The sequence below is a fragment of the Stegodyphus dumicola genome, chromosome 6, assembly GCF_044657685.1.
Source record: "Stegodyphus dumicola isolate Sdum_Otavi_A_Nest chromosome 6, ASM4465768v1".
Taxonomy (NCBI): Eukaryota; Metazoa; Arthropoda; class Arachnida; order Araneae; family Eresidae; genus Stegodyphus; species Stegodyphus dumicola.
In genome coordinates, this window is record NC_140773.1 from 143,789,661 (window position 1) to 143,811,684 (window position 22,024).

Sequence of the window (22,024 nt, forward strand, 5' to 3'; positions counted from 1 at the left end):
CAAAGCGAAAGCATGTTTCGATGTCCATCAAACAAAAATTGGAATTGCTGCAAAAAATGGATAAAGTCTCAAAATTATGCGATGAGTATGACGTTGGAAAGTCAACTGTATATAAGCAAAAAGAAAAAGGAACTTTTTGAATATTTTGTGAATTCCGACACCCCACTTGCAATGACTAACAGAAAAAGGGTTCGTTATGATAAAAGTGACCATATGACAAAATGATGAATGTTTAATAAAGTAAACAAATAAATATTAAGTTTTTTTTTGTAAATTTTGATACCCTTTAGATCATAATTGCTCTTTATTTCATAAATTACAGTTTCATATTTTTAATTGTATGATTTCTGCATGCCATCTTACCTGATTTAAATTGATGATCTATAATCCGGAATCGCCAATGTTCCAACAAGTTTGGATTATGGACTTTGTAGTGTATACATTATGTTTCTTTACTTTTGTAAGGTAAAATAAATAGATGTATGTAACATGAGGGAGGTATGTATGAAAGGTATGTGTGTCAGATGGATACCGAGTTTGTGCAATTCTTTGACTTGTTATTTTAGCTTTGCGTAGCGGTGATTTTAGATACACAAAGCCAAAGTAACAAGTCAAAGAATTGTGCAAACTCTGTATGCATGTACCGCCAAAAATTACCAATGTTTACCCGTAAATATACTTTTACCCTTCTATTTGCTATAATAATATGCTTATGAAATATCAGGTACATCTTGTGCTAATATACGATAGCTGATATTTGTTTTTGGAAAGTTGTGTTTTCCAGTTATAGTTGCATTTATCTATTACTAAATATAAGCAAAATGAGTTTACTTTTCTATCATATATACTATTGGTCCTTTTTTTAAAAAAACCTGCTTGTTTTGAAAAAAGTTATTTAAAACACATTTTGAGTAAAAAAAAGTAAATAAATAAAAGTTCTGAAAATAGACTCGCATAAATATTCAAACAAACAGTTGATGAACTAAAATTACCAAAACAAGCTTATGTTTAACAAATATTTTTAATAAATTGTTTAACAAATATATCAGATTTTTCTTTTTTCATGTGTACAATGGCAAACCAGTTCTATTTTTCAGATATTTTATTTCAGAATAAATATGTATTTTTATTTATTTTTTTTATAAGGTTTTCAGCTACTGGTGGAACATATGCAGATCTTTCCTTTAGCTTTAGAATTGGCAAATCGACAGTATGCAGTATTATACATGAGACCTGTGAAGCAATTTGTCAGACTTTAGGCCCATTGTATTTGCCTGAAATACGTTCACGAAACCATTGGACTGAAGTTTCAGATGGTTTTTCATACAAGTGGAATTTTCCTAACTGTGTTGGTGCAGTTGATGGTTAGTGGCATACCTTTTATTTTGAAATAAAGTATTGACCCTGGCAGTTCATTATTTAATTAAATGCTATTGAATATATAATTACACCTATGACATTACAAATAATGATATTTAGTATTCTAGTTAAACACTATAAATGACAAAATCTAGTGTTATGTTTTAATGAAATTTGATATATGAACAAAATAATCTTTTCTCAGCATTGAAATTTTCTTCTTAATAGAAAATAATTGTGATTGTAATTTATCATATCTTTATTACATATTCACAAAGATTCATGAATGATGAAATCTTATAAAATATGTTTTTATTGATAGTGTTTTTTTCCCTTTCATTATAGGTAAACACATTGCTATACAAGCCCCACCAAATGCAGGATCGTCCTATATCAATTATAAAGGATTCCACAGCATTGTCTTAATGGCAGCATCTGATGCTCATTATAGGTTTTTGTATGTGGACATTGGAAATTTTGGGCGAATTAGTGATGGTGGAGTTTTTGCCAATTCTTCGTTAGGTCAAAAATTACAAAACTCAAAATTTTTACCTGAGCCAGCATTGCTTCCTGAAAGTAACAAGGTTTTGCCATTTGTTTTTATTGCAGATGAAGCATTTCCTTTAAAAACAAATATGTTGCGGCCATTCCCAGGGAAACTCCTTCCTCGGAATAAAAGAATATTCAATTATCGTCTGGCAAGAGCAAGGAGGTGCATCGAAAATGCATTTGGAATTTTGACGGCTCGATGGAGAGTACTTCGAAACATTCTCAACGTTCAGCCAGACAGAGCAGATAGAATTGTGTTTGCTTGCTGCTGCTTACATAATTTTCTGATGAGAAATGAAATGGGTAAGGCTGCAAAGAGCTACTGTCCATTTGGATACGCAGATTCTATGTTTGAAGATGGATCTGTTCAAGAAGGTCTGTGGAGGCAAGACGAGAGCCATTTACCATCAGTTGGTAGACAAGGTGCCAATAATGCTACCGAATGTGCAGCTGCCATTCGAGAAAGATTCATGCATTATTTTAATGAAGAAGGAGCTGTTCCCTGGCAAAATAAATTTATTTAGTTTTTCTGCTTTCTTTATGTTTCTTTTTGTATGTAAATTATGTATTATTTAAGCTAATTTCATATATTTATTGCATACTAGTAATATTCTATAATAATAAAAAAAAAGACATTTTTCTCTTCGCAAGTAATATATTATGTAGCAAATAAAAAAATGAAGTCAATGAGCATGGAAGAGTTGAAGCTACTTTATTTATTTTCCCAACTCATGCAATAAGCTCAGAAAACCCATTTTGGCTTTGTATTTTGCCTCTTTGCTTAATTCTTTAAAATCCGGTAGCATACTCAGTAAGAAATTTCTGTCGGGATCATCATCATCTTTTTCCGTCAATACAGAGGTAGTACTTCTCATGAAATCCAGAATTTCATCTGTTGCATCTTTTTTCCTCTTTTTAGTGCAGACATTGGATTCTGAATTGCCATTCTTTAATGCAGATGTTTTGGAGCCTGTCATAGCAGCTTCTCTGCTAAAATCGACCCTTTCTGTCATTGCCTCTGTCCTGTCTGTCATTATTGATAAACTTTCTAAATCGGTTACACCTCTTTCATCATCAGAAGGAACAGTGGCACTCAAGTCGAATTCTGAGTCATGTACAGAACTATTGAGGCTTGGCTCCATATTTTCTTCCATCTCCTCATTCCAAATATCATTAGTGATTGTTCTGCAAAAAAAAAAAAAAAAAATTTGTTTCATTTTACAAATTATTTTACTTTTGTAAAAGGGGAAACAATTCTAAAAGCTTTTAATTTGTAGAAGCAAAAACATTTTCATGTCATTGATAGAAAACACAATGTCACTCTTTGATATGGTATTAGCAACAAGTAAAAATAATTTTAGATAATTTCTGGGTATATCTAGCATTCTGTTAAGTGTCCATGATGGTTAAGCTCAGTGGCTATTCATTACGTTTGACCTGTTAATTCAACATTTAGAAAATGCTTCAAAGTCACATAAAAAGTAAACTTCATTGCTACCTATGTTTCATATTCCCCGAAAAGAGAGTTTTTTAATATGAATATTAATGAAATACTCATAGAATTTTTAAGAAAAATTTCCTGTTTGATATGTTAGTTATTCTGTTGTTAAAAATTCTGCAATTAGTTACATTATTAATGCAATAAAAACAATGTCATTATATGCATAAAACAGGGTATCAAATTGTTTTAGTCATACTATGATTATTTTATTATTAATGGGAATAACTATTAATCTTCAGTTGAACATGGAAAAAAATGGATATAAAAATATTAAAGATAAATTATGCATTTAATCATTGAATACAATTTGTAAAACAGAGGACCAAAAAGTGAACTTGATAACCGAGTTAAAAGTATTTTTTAGTGAGGGCTCTTATTTTTCAAAAAAAAATTTAATAAAATTTTAACTTGAATTTATGAATTTATGACCAGGATTTCTTTCTCCTTATATTTAGAAATATTATAAGATTTAGACAAACAGATGAATCTTTGGTTATATATATTATTTACGTGTCATATACATGACATCATGTGTTTGTTAGGCACAGAGGACTTTCTACAGAAAACTGTCTTGTATTCACATAACATGCGTGCTAAACCAGGCATCGGCAACTTATGGCACACAGTACAGTTCTCAGTGGCACTCTACACCACTCTTAAGAAAGTTATCAGACAAAGATAAATCTTCCTGTATTTACTCTCTGCACTGTCAGGAAAGTTTAGTTGCCAGAATTTCATCACAGTGCTTAATTTTTCTAATGAACACTTTTGTTAAAGTAATATATAATATAACTCTAAATCTTTATTCTCGCCTTCTGTTCCCTAACTCTGCATGTATTGCTGTGTGAATCAAATTGTTTTAAATATTTCCTACTGTACAGCATCATGAATTATATTAGTAAACTGGTTTGGCGCACTACAGCTACAAGGTTCCTACTCCTGGGCTAAACCATGAAAAATACCCATGTGGCTAGCGTGTGGTGTGAAGTTTTTTTACTGAAATACTTGAAAGGGCTTACATACAAAGAAAAGTATAATCGCCTCCAAATGAACATGTATAGACAGTGGTAATGATAGTGCTTGAGAGATGAAACTTGCTAGTGGTATTTATATATATGTTCTCAGAAATACTGATCACTTTTAGAACTAGTCATCTGAAGTAGATGGTCATTAACTGGGGAAATTATATTTTGAATATGAAGACCAATGAGTACAATAATGGTTAATATGCTGTAATAATTTATGAAAATTGTATAAACAGAAAAAGTCAGAATGATCATAACATAATAAATAATTAGTTAAAACCATTTTATCTCAAAAACAGCATGAGGTTAGTAAAAGACATTGTATCTAAGTTTGTGTATCATTAATCATTTAAAAATTATATAATAATCCGCTTTTGAACAATGAGTGTACTATTTTATGCTTATACCAATGTGAACATACAGAGTAGATTTATGTTTTGTGAAAATGTATCGTTCCAAAATAAATGGCAGACAAGTAAATTTCTTATCACCTACGAGCAGTAATTAATAGCATGTCTACAACACAACTGCTTTGGGAACAGGTGAAAACAAGTCATTCTTAGTGTAAAGACAATGAAACTCATGCTTTTTACATTTGTATGAAAACCTGAATTTTTATGAATTTAAGCACACTACTGTAAACTAGTGATGATCTTATCTGTCCTGCCAGTTTATTTACATTTGAACACAAACTTGAAATAAGGGCTTAATCATCGACATAATACTTTTAATAACACAGTAAACAACCAGTTATAAAAAATGTTATTTTGGCAATCTGATATATAATTCATCGTAAATAAATCCATTTTCAAAAAATTATATGATCTGTCAAGAAGAAGGTTCCTTTAAAAAAAAACATATACAGTGTTTTAGAAGACATGGAAGTATAGCTTACTTTCTTGAAATCACAACAGGAGCCAGAAAAGACATCTGGGCAGCAAGAGGCCAAGGTTTTTGAACAGAGTTAGCCCCATCTCCACTCTTGGCTGTTCTTTTTTTTTCTCGAATACAATTTTCTTAAATTCTGCCACCTGTACATAATCTCATCAACTGTAATAAATGAATATTAAAAGTTTAAAAGCATTGTCCCAAACTGTTTACAAGGCAAAATTAGGAAATGTTTTAAGTGAGATATTGCATTAACTGGAAGACAATTAGGTAAAGTTTTTAGAACTTAGTTCAAAGCAGTAAAAGTTAAAATATTAAGATAATTATCATTACTTGAGAAAAATGGGAATGCTAAATATCAGTATTATATAATAACCATTATTCTTTTCTGGGTTGACTAATTAAGTATGGCAAGGGGTTATTCTTTCCTTTTGTTCAAAATTGGTCATTAAGTATACAGGTTCCAAATCATCAAAAATTATTTAGAAAAATAAAAACATGTTTTATTGTTATTAATAGTATTTTTATTCCAATTGATTAGAGAGTGCGCGAATTTATAAAGTTTGTGCGATTTATTTTATTATATGAGGCAATAAACAGTACCTTTCTTTTTATGAAGAGAAAAGTTAAGAAGGAAGACAAAAATTACATTAACGCTTTTGTTCATGTTTTGCTTTCACTACTTTTAATTTCATTGCTAACTTTATAATACAAATAGATATATTATCTGAGATCATTGATATCAGTAATTCAGTTAATACTCCGAATTCAAAATCTAAACACAAAAATGTAGAAAAAAGAAAATTACTTACCATTCCGATGGAGACGATCAGCAATCATCATCCACGCGCATTCTTTTTTTATTTTATTTTTATATTCCTTAAGTCTGTTATCCCATATAACGGGATGTCGCTGGATTTCAGCAATTAGACTGCAATCGTCGCTCATATCTTCAGCCATGTTGTTTATTGAACTTAGCGTGCAAGCTGCTGATGATGATTTGAAATACTCTCCTGATTGGTCGGTTCCATGTGTCGACTAGCTCCGTTTTGCGTGAAGTTCAGATTTTTCAACTGGGCCCGTAGTGACGAAAAACTGGTTTTTTCTAGCTGACCGGCTGTGTTGTTTGCGTCGGATGTGTTCGTTAGCTCCGATATGTTCCAGTGTGAACGGCGCTTTACAGCTGCGAATATGCGTGTGCGTATGCCCAAAATACATTTACGCATGCGCATTTAATGTATAACGGATGGTATAAGCTAAGCTAAAATTATCTAATTCAGTTAATGTTGCAGATTGCGTTGTTCCTCAATCTTCGAATTGGATCCGGCTTATTATTTTTTGCAGACTGTTAGAGCAATTTTATAAAAGTAAGCTTGAACTTTCGATTATGTAAAATAGAATTTCCGATATATATTTACTAATATGTAAGGGATCTACAAAGCGAAAGTATGTTTCGAAGTCCATTAAACAAAAAGTGGAATGGCTGCAAAAAATGGATAAAGGCATACCCTATGTTTATCTAACTATTCCGAAATCTGTTTATCAATTTCACGCTGCTCTGCGGCGGGGGGATGCCGCAGCGCGCAATGAATTGGAAGTTGATCTGTCAGCACTATCCTTATCTTCAGGACAGATGTTTTTTATTTTATTTGGCTTATAATTCCTTACTAAATGTAGTATTTCATCTCGATGTACTTTGTCTTTGATATGATTTAAATCAAATTCCTCGTCATTATATTTGCTTCCGATAGCGAAGAAAGTAAAGTAAACAAATAAATACTAAGCTTTTTTTTTTTTTGTAAATTTTGATATTCTTTAGATCATAATTGCTCTTTATTTCATAAATTACGGTTTCATATTTTTAATTTTATAATTTCTGCATGCCATCTTACCAGATTTAAACTGATGATCTATAATACGGAATCACCAAAGTCCCGACGAGTCCGGATTAACGACTTTTGACTGTAGTAGTTTTAAGCACCGATACCGACACATTTATACAGAGTAGCACCGATACTGACACGTGTGTCGGCCGAGTAAAAGAAAGTTTATGTAAAGAAGGAAAGGCTCCATAGATGTAATGTGACCGTTGAACCTGTTCGAGCTTTGGCACTTTTTGGCGACAGATATTTTACACATGTGCAAAATAATTATGGCAGATGTAGAAAAATTTATGTGTGTCTAGACCTTTATCCGGGCTAAAAATAGCATTTAGTGTTGAAAGTTAACATGTGTCCTTCACGTATAAGACGCAGGTAATTTTTTTAGACCAAATTTAGGAAAAAAAGTTCGTCTTATATGCCATCAAATACAGTAAATGTATTTCCTCTCATGGCAGAATGTACTAGGTTAAAGTGACCACATTTTCATTGAGACAAAGCGGGACAAATGGAATGAAATGAGAATTATAATTTAGTTATGAAAGCAGACCGATAATTCAAAAAAATATATTTTATTATGTACATTCATATGCTTGTCTATAAATATACAAAAATATATTTATTATTAACTGTTGGTAACTATAAAAATATTTTTAAAAAACAATAATTTGAATATTATGTTTTTAATGAATTTGATATTTTATTTTTAAAAACTTATGATTTTCTTTCACGGTTATATTTTTTATCCAAGTGAATACTTTGCAATAGATTCGCATCATTTATTAAAATGTCATGAAATTTCTCTCATGATTTGGTCAAATTATATTTTAGGCTTAATACAGATTTTAATGTTCAACTGCATTTTTTTTTCAATTGTCCATATTTTATTAATAGTACTAGAAAAAACATGTTCTGTTGCTGCATTTGTTCCTGGAAGGGAGAGTGTGTGTTCTACAATTTTCAAAATATTTTCATAAGGAATATTATTCTGTTTAAAATGAAGGAATAACTCCATCCATTTTTGTGTTTCCTAATATTTGCAGAGACAACCAACATTTAATTTTTTCATCAGTAACGTATCTTTTTACCAATCACATCTTATCAAAAAGATCATTTTCACAAATATTATTTTTCGGAAAATGGTTACTAATATATTAAAAAGATTTTTCTACATATTCCCATAAAATCTCCTTTTTGAATGTCACCCAAAAAAAGTTTTTAATATCCTAGAACTGAACCGTTCGTTCTTCAAGATATTCCAAGCAATTAATTATAAAAATTTCTGACTTCTCTCAGAAAATCAGGTTGTTTAATATGGCATCTTGTTCTTCCAACCTAAATAACTAAAGGAACGTAATCGTTATCAATTCTTTCTTGCAATTTTGTTTTTAAATTATTGATTTCATTTGACACTTTCGTAATTAAAATTTTGTCCCCTTCAATAATTTTCACAGCATTGTGAAATAATGTAGCTTGGCTGTAGATGAATTGAAGACAAATTTGTGATATGTCATTTTCAAAAAACAGCTGCAATGTTCTTGGACATTTATCTTGTGATAAAAAGTATGATTGTAATGGTTCGTATATTTTTAAAATATTTTCTACTGCTGGTAAAAGAGCTAGCCATTGTGTTTTGCTGTATTCAATAATTCTTTTATATTCGATTTGTGCGCTTTCACAAAAATCCTTCAAACGTTCGACACGCACAGTATATATATAAAAGTATGAATAAATTTTTTAAATAATATTTTCAACATCCACTGGAAGTAAGTCAGATGCTGTTTGAATAGTATTGTGTAGAATGTGAGCTACAAAAACCTACTCGAATAATTTTTTGGTTCAAAAGTTTCGTAAAAACGTTATTGATGCCTCTTCTAGCTTTCATCAAAATTTGCATTAGTGTCAACAATGAAATTATTGCCTTACAATAGGCAATAATTTTATTGTTCAAATTATTCTTTTTTAAAATAGTACTTATTGAATCAAAAATTATTTATGAAGATTCACCTGGCTGCTGCCCAGACAGTATAGTGGTTAGGGAAGCCTGACTGCAAAACCAAAAGGCCTGGGTTCAAATCCCAGAGAAGATATGGTTGTAAATGTTCATCCCCTTCATAGGAGGCAATGGTGGCCCACCTATTAGGTGTCTCCATAATAAAGAGACCACTACATCTGGCCTTAGTATAGATTAATGGACTCTGTTATGAAACTGTAACTGTTCACAATATGCCATTGGAAAAAAAAATGTTTCACCCAGCAATGAAACAAATTCTAATTTTAATTCCTGTTTCTGGATCAAAAAGTCAAACAACTATGGGAAATAATTTTAAATCTTTATGATTGGAAGCATCATAATATATGCACATAAATGTGCATTTATCTAATTCTTTCTGCAATTGTGAAAACAAATATGGTGAAAAACAGTACAAATAATTGCTTCGGTTTTTGTCTTTGCACGAGCAAATTTTTTGTTGTACAATGTTTTGATCATTTACAATGTACAATCAATTAGTCTGAAACTTTGATTATGGTTTATGGTGTGGAAAGCAAATAGCCCTTCAGCTAATGCTAGCTGTTCCTTTGTTAACAATACATATTCCTTGACGAGACGTAACAACAATGATCGAACACCACCGAGTAAATCTAACTCATTACATCGCCTAATTTAGTTTACCCTGCATGCATTTTATGTGTTTTTTATATCTCTATATTCACTATAATAATTAATAAATAATAGGTATTATATTTTTACAGTACATTTAAAATAAGAAGTGCAGATGTTTTCAAAAAAGCGGGACATTTTTAAAAATCGGCGGGACATGGGACAGTCCTCCAAAAAGCAGGACTATCCCGCCAAAATCGGGACGTGTGGTGGTCACTTTATACTAGGTGCTTCTAAATAATGAAGCTCAAGGTTATCTAACTTTAATTTCAAAGACATAAATACATAATGTTTAAGAAACAAGTACAAGCTACCACATTAATATTGAGAAAAAGAAATAGAGGCTATCAAAATTTTCAATCAGTTTTTGCATATATATTCATACTGCAGTAAAATCACATGAGTATAAGATATATAAGAAAGCATTTGAGAACACTTTTAACAAGCAGACAAAAAACCCATATATATTAGATGTTTTTAAAAAAATTATATGCTTTTTTTGACTGTAGTGTAGAATTGGGTGCCCCTTCGATTAGCGACAATTTTTTGTAAAATTTTGGTGATGAAATCTCATTTCTGGTTACCATGATAGTTTATCTTTGTTTTAGCCGACTGATTTTTTTTTAAATAAAAATAGATAGATGTGTACATGGACAAATTTAAAGCAGTGCACAGTGCCTAGTTTGTGCAGTTCTGGGATGTTTTTTTTTAGTGAAAATAGATCGATGTGTACATGGACACAAAGTTTATGCAATTCTTTGACTACTTATTTTGGTTTTGTGTAGCGGCCATCTTGAAATTGTGTCTTCCTGGCGCTGATCTTGGCGTCAAAAAATAATCGCCAAAAAACAAGGGGCACTTAATTGTAAACTTTTAACCTTTTTTTTATCTGAAAGAAACATGATTTTTAGTTTGCAAGGTCACATGTCTTTATTAGCATCAATGCTTGAAGAATTTCATCTTATGATTCCTGCTTTGCTTATAAGTGTTTGTGGGAATTAACATTATGGGGAGCAAAAGCCTGAAAATGGTTTAGTTTGAGAATTAGAGAAAGTCTGACTAAATGGTTCTCATAATAATGTAGTTTCTAAAGATTAATAGGAACTATTCATACTTGGCTCTTTAATCTCATCTTTGTGACTTTTAATTGATAGGGCATCCTATTATGGAATTACACTCAATAGATTTATACAAAAGAGGATTCTGTTACAAATAACTGGTACTAGATAACTTAAAAAGGATTTTATTCTGCTTATTATAACAATTCAAGATTTGTTTATATATGAATGTTTAAATTGCACATTGTAATTTCTATGGTATTATCGTATTATTTACTTAACTCTGATAAGAATCACCTGGCAAAGTGCTATGTTACAAGACTTTTATGCTAAGGCAACCCAGAATTTTATGAAAATGTATTTATCTGGTAACTCACTAATGGGTGCATGACCATAATGCTACCATTTGCCATGTTAGTAATGCCCATGATTTTAACTTCAAGAGTTGTGTTTGTGGCTTCGATTTATTGAAATTAGTGTGCAACCTTTTTTTTTTTTTTTTTTTTCTTGTAATGAATCATAATTCCAATTTACAGTTTACCTGCTAACAAAGAAGACGGTGTTGAACTTTTTTCAGAAATATTGCATTTTTTCTAGTAGTAGAGAGTGTAGGTATGCTTATTCCATGCAGTTTATTTGTGCAATTCCCCCCCCCCCAAGTTAAAACAGGTCAATATATACAGAGTAGTGCTGAGAATTTTCTGATGTTTGTCTAAGTTAAAACAGTTCAATGTGGACATGGACAAAAGACCGGGAACAAAGGAAGTCAGTTATTTTATTATGGATGTTTGTTGCATTTTTATTTTAGTTCATTTGTTCCTGTTTATGTAATTTTGGGTGTGTCATTATGGATGTTTCGTGCATTTTTAATTCAGTAATTCATTGCAGTTTTATATAATTTTCTACAAGCTGCTATTTTCCACATGTTAGTTGATAGAAAATTAGTTGCCAATGATTGCCAACTTTGTTGGAGGGTTGGATGGATAATGAGAGAGTAACATTTCTATTTATTTGATAAACGTATTAATGTTTAAAGCAAACGTTAACTAATGTGTATGTAAAAGGTAAGTTATGGATATAGAGTTTTGCAAGGGTAATTAAATACAGGTTTTTAAAAAATAATTAATGATTAAATATATTTAGGCTTACTTATTTTTAATATTTAGTAGATCAAATGTAATTCAATCAATCAATAAAATGTTACTTCATTAACTTTAAAAATCTGTGCTTAGAAAATTTTAGTTTGCAGTTTTTACTCTCATTTAATGCATTTTGCCATAATTTTCTGATGAATTAAATTGAGAAGAGGTGGTCAGATAAAAGGTTTGTTTATGTGATCATATAGTACTTATTATGTACAATATTCTAGATTTGAAAGGTAACTGTGATGTCAATGCCTCAGTAACAATATACTGCGTGTATTATGTTTGAGGAACACCAATGTTTGTTGGCCAAATAAAGTTCTTTTTTCTTTTCTTTTGACTGCATATAAATTTTTTAAGTATGTTTTTACATAATAGTCGCTCTACCTTATCTAACTTAAATGTTCGATATTGACATCTGCTTCTTACCAGACTATGCCATATTGATCACTTTCATGTTGCCACTTTGATATGCTAATTCTGAAATACCAAAGAATCACTAAATGTTACATAACGGTATGCATGCACTACCTGAAATCTAGGATATTGAATAAAAAAAATTCATAATTTATAATAGTTGTAAGTGAACGATATACACAGAGCTGGGATGAGGATGACAGAGGTGATGCCTCAGGTGAACAAATAGGAGTGCCAAATTAGAAATGAAAATTCAGGAATTTATTTTTTAAGAGAAGTTGATTAACTTTTAATTTTGGAATACATCAAATAATATCAAGAGAATTTTGTTTCATAAACAATCAAGTGGAAATAAAAGAAAAATTGAAACTAAGATCCAAAGAAAAATTGTTTTGAGGACCATAACAAAATGCCAATGCTGCCAAAAATAATTAAGGCAACCCTAATGCAAGAAAGGAAGCATAATAGTAAATAACTATCTCAGATTATTGTTTTAATTTAGATGAAAAGTTAATTTCATAAAATACATTTTTTATTATTATAATTTATATATATATATAAAGGATAAACATAACTGAATGTAAAAATAATATTAAATAACTATTTCAGATTATTATTTTAATTTATATGAAAGGTTAATTCCATGTCATACAATTTTTTATTTTTATAATTTATATATTAAAAAAAAAAGTCTGACTTCTTAATCCTTTCTTCTCATTATACATTTTTTTCCTGCACCGCCATTTCGCTACCGAGTTTCCTAAAGCATAATTTCATGTTGTAGTTGTTCAAACATAATTTTCTATCATGAATGATCCCTTTTCTTTGAAAAAATTCTATTGCAGACTTTTCATCACCGGGCAATTCCCAAATTGTTAAATCCACAGTGTTATCGAAAAAGAATTAAAAAATAAAACTAGTACCAAGACTTACAAATATAGAACTACCTAAATTTATGCAATTTGAAATCAGCGCATTCGCTAGATTTGGTGCGTTGTTTAAATGGGCACATTTGCTAGACTTGGCGCTTTTGCGTATACATTTTCACTGCAATGTTTTGTACAGTCCCCAAAACAGAATTGTACCGAAAAATTAATAGCATTAATTTATTCCACAAAGAGATGAGCTTTCACAGTAGCGTATGTATTATATTAAAATTTATTACTGAAAGTAGTATTATAAAGCTAATTTATACTTTGTGTAATGGGTTATATAGTCTAAACTTTAATAAAACTGCTGACATTAGTAGTTGCTGTTTCTCATTAATTTGAACTAAGCTCTTACTGCTTCTTCTTTATCATAGCATAGACATCCCAATTAAGCATAGACAGCAATGCTGCAATGTTTTGTAATTCTGAGGTTTTCAGTTGCATAAATACCTTTTGATATAGCATCCAAAGAATAAACAAGGGTTACTGAAAATGAAATATATAATATGATTAGCTATTGCTCCTTTTTTTTCTTCTGAAATCTTCTAGTGAACAAAGCACATGAATCCAAGGCAAGTTTTTGCCTTGTATTCATATTCAGTTTGTGTGGCAATTGTACATGTAGTTTCATTTATAGTTATTTCTAAAGCAGATGCATAATGCTAAAAATTAAACAAATTGGCTCATTAGTTTGTCTCAATCCTTGTCAAATGGAATGTAAATATATAAGGTAGAATATAATTTTTTTGGAATTACTCTAGGTAAAAGTATATTTAAAGGGGCCCCTTGGCGAAAATTGGCAGTACATGGATACCGAGTTTGTGCAATTCTTTGACTTGTTATTTTGACTTTGTGTTGTGGCGGTTTTTGGCATCAAAAATTGGCAGTACACAAAACCAAAATAAGAAGTCAAAGAATTGCACAAACTCGGTATCCATGTACACAACCTATTTTCACTTAAAAAACATCAGAGAATTGCACAAACTTGACATCACACGCTCCCTTGACTTTGCCCATGTACACGTCGATCTATTTTCACTTAAAAAGTCAAAGGAGCAGTCAACAAAAAAAATATATAATCTCAGTAAACTACATTTAAAATCAAACAATGAAATAACATTAAAAAGTAATTTCATCTTAGTACGACACAAAGGAAATATCCACTTACCTTATTTAGAAATTTTTGTGTCTTCAATCAAACAAAATTCCTTAGCAAAAACTTCTTAAAATTATCTGAACTAGAATCTGTATATTGGCATCGTCACATAAATTCACAAAAGTAAGAGTAAAAATTATCCTGAGACATTTGACCATACACATTTCCTTCGTACAAACAGATCACTTGTAACGGCTACTAAGTAAACGTTCATTTGCACACCAGTCAATTGATGCTTTTTTCCCTTTTATTCCAAATAATACAGAAACTTCAAATTAATCTTACCACATCCAGCCATTTTTACCATGTAAATTACAAAATAACAACGTACTTCCTAACTAACACACACCACAAGCCCTTACAAATTTTTTCCCGTAATTCATCAAAAGCATAGGACTTTGTTCCATGTCAACCATTAAAAAGTGGACAGCTGAATTTAAACATGGTTGTACATCCCTCGAAGATGACCCACGTGAAAGACACCAGAAACCATCGGAAAAGTCCATGGCATAGTTTTGGACGATAGGTGAGTGAGATAGCTGAAACTGTGGTGATATCAGAAGAAAGGGTGAAACATCTTGCACAAAGAATTAGAGAAGTGAAAGCTCTGTGCAAGACAGGTGCCACATTTGCTGAGTGCCGATCAAAAGCAAATGCACAAACGATTTTCACAGCTATCTTTGGACTGATTCAACAGGGATCTCACCGATTTTCTGCAACGATTTGTCACCATGGATGAGACATGGATCCACCAATATACGCCAGAAATGAAACAGCAGTCCAAGCAGTGGATGAAAAATGGCGGTTCAGCGCCCAAAAAAAATAGTCGGTTGCATCTGCCAGATAGGTCATGGCCAGTGTGTTTTGGATTGTGAAAGAGATCTTCTTAATTGACTACCTTGCAAAAGGCAGAACAATTATAGGCAAATATTACTCTAGCCTTCTTGACCAGCTAGATGCCAAAATTCACAAGAGGCCTGGCTTGGAGAAGAAAAAAAATCATCTTTCATGAGGACAACACACCTATGCACAAGGATGGTTTGGGGATGGGAAAACTGCAGGATTCGGGGTACAATTTTCTTAGCCATCCCCCCATTCTCCAGACTTGGCACCCTCAGACTTCCATCTGTTCCCAAACTTGAAGAAATTTGTTTTTAGGAAGGGCTTTGCATACATGGAAGCAGTTGAGAGGGTCATAGATGAATATTTTCACAACCTTCTAGACTCTCACTTCTTAGAAGGAATACTGATGTTAAAGAAATGCTGGACCAAGTGTGTTGAAGTCAAGGGAGATTATGTAGAAAAATAAAATAATTTTTAACTGAAAGTTGCAGTCTTTCATTGTCAGGCCAAGAACTTTTCACCTTAACCTTGTAGGCAGCTGAGGAAAATGGTTCTGTATTTAAACCATTGAAACTAGTCCTGCAAAATTTACAAATATTACGCTGATGCTAATTGTTTGACTTCTTCAATAGCAACATATGTATGAAAGCAATATAATTAGTTGCAATTAGCAATATCCATTCCATTTATATTGCGCCCACCAGCGGCCGAGAGCGGTAAAGTGGCTGAACACTGGTAGTTTGGTCCGAGGTTCAAATCCCGTGAAAGGGCTGGTTGCATGGGTGTTTTCGTGGTTTTCCCCATGTGTAACGTGTATACGATCAAGTTTCCCTTAGAAAGTCCTCCATGAAGGCATCCCTCCCCTTAGGCAGATAGCCTCTGAAGCTTTGCCGTAATTAAGTAACCTAACCTAACCATTTATATTGCTCGATTCCTTAACCATCCTATGTAGCCATTGTTTTTCCCATTTTGTCATAACGACTTATATGAAACAAGTAGCAGCCAAAAATATTTTTTAAATTGAATTATTCATCAAATGAGTTATGCAACTGTCGTTTATTTACACTTATTTTACATTCAGGGCTGGTACCCAAGTCCTGAATGTAAATTAATTGTGGCAGAATGTAGGAATGGTACAATTTTTAGAATTTAGGACCTGTTTACTAGATTGCACCAGGTGGCAAAATGCCTAACACTATCCTTGATTACAGTGTTGTGTGTGGAGTTTTATTTTACATCAGTTTTAGAGTTGTTAAATGTAAGGTTTGTTTCGATAAAAATGGACAGTTGTTCAAAAAGTAGATTTTCAAACAGAGAAAAACTAGCATGAATAATAGCTCTAGTTTGATGTTTAAGCCAAGTATTTCCAAAGAACCAATGGAGGGCTAGAATGAAGCTGGTAACAGACATTTCGACTGTTAGGCCCTTTCTTGAAAGAACATAAAATATTCTGATGAATGTTTAGTTCAAATTTTCATTCATAAGAGATGACGACAGGGTCTAATCTGTTTTGGGTAATATGTATGGAAGTTTTGTGAAATGGAAATATGAAACTTTCTCATTACTGTTCTATCGCTTAGAAACCAAACACCAAAACTAGTAACAAAAATAAAACTTTTCAATGATGTCTAAGGCTCATGCTGTGAAATCTTATATCAGTTAACAAAGGTTAGGATAATACAGTTCAAGCATTCCACTGAATAAGTTATCATAATGCTAAAAGTACAGTCGCTGAAAACGTGTCTAAATCTATGCAAGTTTGAAGAAGAAATATTCAAATCATTAACGACATTCTCATCTAAAAAAATATTTTCTTGGAGAATCAAGGACATATCAGATGATTTTTTGGTACTTTCCCGTTTTGCCAGCGCAAACAATAAAGTCGCCAATAATGGTACAACTGATGCCAAACAGAATATCTCTGCTGGTAACCTTTTACACTTCATTTTCAAAACAAGTCGCAGCCATTTTTTATCAAATTGATTGTTTTTTTCAATACTGGCATACAATTACATAGAATTTTTACAAAAGATAGTTAAATTTTATACCCTAAGACCATTCACGGTAATTAAGTCAATTAGGATGCAATCACCCCTCTCAACAGAAGGTGAAAATATAGCAAAGGCAAAATTAAGGGTTCAATTCATCAATTCTAATGAGAATGCACTAGTGAAGTAAAGCACTGTGGTTTTACATAATTTCTGAGTAATCTATTCGTACGAATTGAAATAATTCTTGTATTTAAACTTGTATTCCAAATTAAGATTTAACTTGAAATTAATATAGATAATTACTGAGATAATTAGATTTTTGTAGCGTAGTTTACGCAAGATGAGATCACTTTGGGTCACGTGATACGAACCGGCGAATCAGGATGTTGAACCATGAAAGCATAGTAAATTCTTAAATTAATGTCTTTTTACAAATTTATTGGCTTTTTACAAAATTTTAAAGCATATTAACATGTTTATGCCTTCAAAATAAAAAATTCTTAGAACTAAAATTTTTTGTCTATACCGTATGCTGTCGCCAATAAAGTCTGCTTGGCGAGAATTGCGCCGGCGAAACGGAAAAGTACTGCCTTTTTTAATTAACAGTAACTGAAAACAAAAATTATTTTTTCTCTGTACATGTTGATAACAGCATTAAATTATTGAATTTTTCAAGAAATAGTCTTAATTATTGTTTTAAATTTAGTAAATATGAAATTACATATTAATTCACTTTAAAATAATGATAGGTTTAATATTTTACTGCAATGAGAAATCATTGATCAGTCTATTTCAAGAATGGTCAGTAAATTCATCAAATCATTTTTTTTAATTTCTATTTTACAAAAATTGACATTTTAAAAAACTATGTTACATTTTCAATGTATATATTTGAAATCAATAATGCAATAATTAGTCTTTTTGTTTCATTATATTTTTCTGGTTCTATTCATTGAAGTCTATTAATTTTAAGATATTAAAATATATAGTAGTAAGATTAATTGAGGATATACTCTAAGGGAAGTTCTAAAAAAGGAGATTAAGGATTCTCTGTGTTACAGTCTTATTAAGAGGTGTAGTGATGTATTGTGTTCTTTTACCAAACAGAGCTAGGTATGAAGAAAAATTGTAAGCCTTTCTAAAAGATGACCATGCACTGATAGAACTGGTGATCATTTTAAAGCAGTGAAATTTATGACTAGTGTTTGTTTATGTTCATAGAGATACTAGTCACATTCAAAAGTGGCCTCACTTTCCAATGGTTGATAATACATATGTTCTTCTAACGACTTTTTATGCAAGTGATTTACCACATAGCTCACAAGTATGACATTTGTCACTTGTAATTTCACTTTCCAATGGGAGAGAATATAGATATGTTTCTTTAATCCACCTTTTTTGTGCAAATAACTTGCTATAAATCTGACATTTATCAATGATATATTCACTTTCTAATGAGTGATAATGCATCTGCTTCTCTAATTCACTTTTTTATGTAAATGAATTATTACAAATCTGCAAACATTTATCATTTGTATGCTCACTCTCTAACTGGTGGCAAAGCATATGCTCCTCTAATTCACCTTTTTGTTCAAACAACTTTCTACATAACTGACAAACATGACATATATCCTGTTTATGTTTACACATATGCAACTTCAACGTGCAAATGTTTGACTGCATAATTTACACTCATAAGGCTTTTCACCAGTATGAATACGCATGTGCCGAACCAATCGATTAAGAAAAATAAATGATTTGCCACACATATTACACGTATATTTCTTCTCTCCATGAATAGATGCTTTATGCGTTTGCAAGTTCCGCTTTGTTGCACATGCCTTATTACAAATGCCACATATATGAGATTTCTCAACTGGTTTCTTAGAAAGTTTCTTACTTGTATGAGTATTCATATGCTTCATCAATCTGTACTTAACTGTAAATGACTTATTACATACATTGCATACATGAGGTCTATAGCCAGTATGAGTGCTCATGTGATACTTTAGTGAACATTTCGATGCAAATGTTTTACAACATATAGCGCATGAAATTTCAACACTGTTACACAAAAACTGTGGTTCATGAGTTTTAGCATGTTCTTTTAAAATATAATTTTCTAAAAATGATTTATTGCATACAGTACAAGTGTAACATTTCTCACCAGTATGGGTACTAAGATGACGACGTAATTTATAAATTGTTGGAAATGATTTATTACATTTCACACACATATGAGGTTTATGAGGTGTATGTTCATATGAATGCCATTTTAATTCATGTTTGTATGTAAAGGCTTTTTTACATACTTCACATATATAAGGCTTTTCTTTGACATGTTGTTTATTTATATGATTCTGTAACGAATTTGCACGCCAAAATGATTTTTTACGTATGTCACATATGTGTGGTTTTTTGCCGATGTGCATATACATATGCATCTGTAAAGAAACATTCTTTGCAAATAACTTCTTGCACACTGTATGTATGCATTCATACATCTTACTGTGTGTATGCTTATGTGCTCGCAATCTAGCTTTTGTGGAAAATGAATTGCCACATTCTTTGCATAAATACAACTTTTCAACTGTGTGAATATTTATATGTTGTTTCAACCCATTACTTGATGTGAAAGCTTAATAACATATGTAACACACATAAGGTTTTTCACCTGTATGAGTGCGTCTGTGGATCTGTAATGATCTTTTTTTCGAATATGCTTTGCTACATATCTCACATATGTAAGGTCTATCAGTTGCATGAGTATCTGCATGCATCTCTGAAATATTCCCTTAAAATATCAATTATAAATCCTGCATCAATTCTTGGCAGATTACAGAGTCAATACCTCGCACTTTTAACTAGATTAAGCTGTGACAGATTAAATGCCCCTACATCAGATGCTGTTTAACATCTACTGTAAACACAATGAAAAAGAATAATCTAGAATTCTCTGATATCAAAAGCTTCACATTTAACCCACGAGCACACGCGGCGGGTATGTCATACCCATGTGCATTTTTCTTTTTGTATATTTCTCGCCCATTATTTCATAAAAGGTTGAAACTTGGTGTAGCTGAGTTCAAGGTCACATACTTAAATGGGGGAAATTCCTGAGGTGGCAAGTGCAACGGTTTTTTAGGAACAGCATTGTTCGGGCATATCATACCCGTGCGTGTACTCGAGTTTCTCAGTGAGTCACTTCGCACTTCTCGTTTTCAAGCTTTTAGTATAGGTTTTTCTTGAGTTGTAAGCATGGCGCCGTATATTCATTACGATGAAGAGATGAAAAGATTGAGAAATCTCCTTGAAACAGTTTCTTCTGATGAGTATTCATTTAGTGAATAAGAGGAAGATGTTGATGACGAAGAATATAATAGTAATCATGATTCACCCATAGAGAGTAGTAATTCAGATACAGAAACAGAAAATGAAACTCTAGAATGTAGCAATGAGTTTTTATGTTGGAAAAAATGGAAAAAAATAAATTCCGGACAAATGTTAGAATTGGCGCCAAAAATATTATAACTAAACTCCCTGGAAATACAAAGTATTCCAAAGACTTCTCAACACCTTTAGATTCCTTGTCATTGCTTATCGATGAAGATATGTTAAAAAAACATGTAGTTGACAATACAAATATTTATATCGATTTAATACGAAAAAATTTTACTTGTAAACGGGATGAGTACTTTTCTCAAAGCCTTAGGAATGCAGCTAATAGAAAATGTTCAAAATGAACGACGGCGAGCATCTTCCTGATTCTGGACAAACACTGACCACCGATGAACATGTTAACAATGAAAGGTCTCCAAAAAAACCTAAAATGACTTACAAGAGGTGTACAGAGTGCTCCAAGAAAAAAGATAGAAAGACTAGATTCATTTGTGAAAATTGTAGCAAAAGTATATGTATAGAACATATGACCTCATTTTGTAAACAATGTTCAAGAAGTAAGTAAATAATTTTTCCTCTCCTTATTGTTTCCTATTTTGTCTAAAATGAAGTATTAACTTGGTTTTACATTTAATTTCTTTTAAAAAACGATTAATTTTTTTTTTAAATTTTTAATTACAATTTTTTTATTCGGGTATGACATACCCGGCGCGTGTTTTCGTGTTCGTCGGGTCGGTGCATGTGCTCGCGGGTTAAAGAAAAAAAAGTCATTAACATTCGAAATCGAGACATCAAAACTTCCCGTCTGTATAGCCAAGGCCAACTTATAGCCAACTCAAGGCCTGCCAGACTGAACGAAATTCCGGTTCCCAGTTTTCAGTGGCTTTCGCGAAATTCATCACTAAGTGGCGCTCGCATTCTGCTACAATTTTGCTATACGCTCGCTATTTGTAACGTGGCTCGTTATTAACAAAAAGGGTATTTTATGTCTAGCTGCTGTATATTTAAGGGCTATACTTAAATAGCTTGTTTTTTTTGCCTAACTTTATATGCATATAGGTTTAAAATTGTGTATATACCTCATTGAACTCAGTTCTGAAATTCCTCATTCTGCTTATTTAATTCTGAAATCTTTGTGCATCTAATGCTGTTATTTTCAAAACTTTGTTTGTAACTTTCTTCTAATTAATCTGGAATGGGAATGGTACACATGGATTTATGTCAG

General features: G+C 31.7%; 1 protein-coding gene across 1 annotated transcript; it reads right to left on the reverse strand.

Annotated features, from left to right (window-relative positions):
* Positions 1-2,624: 2,624 nt before the first annotated feature.
* On the reverse strand, positions 2,625-6,024 carry LOC146996852 (uncharacterized). Its single transcript, XM_085818939.1, has 2 exons — positions 5,330-6,024; positions 2,625-3,093 (listed from the first exon to the last, which is right to left on the reverse strand). Exons 1-2 carry the CDS (start codon positions 5,362-5,364, stop codon positions 2,625-2,627), a joined length of 504 nt encoding a protein of 167 aa, XP_085675065.1. The 5' UTR covers positions 5,365-6,024.
* Positions 6,025-22,024: the final 16,000 nt, after the last annotated feature.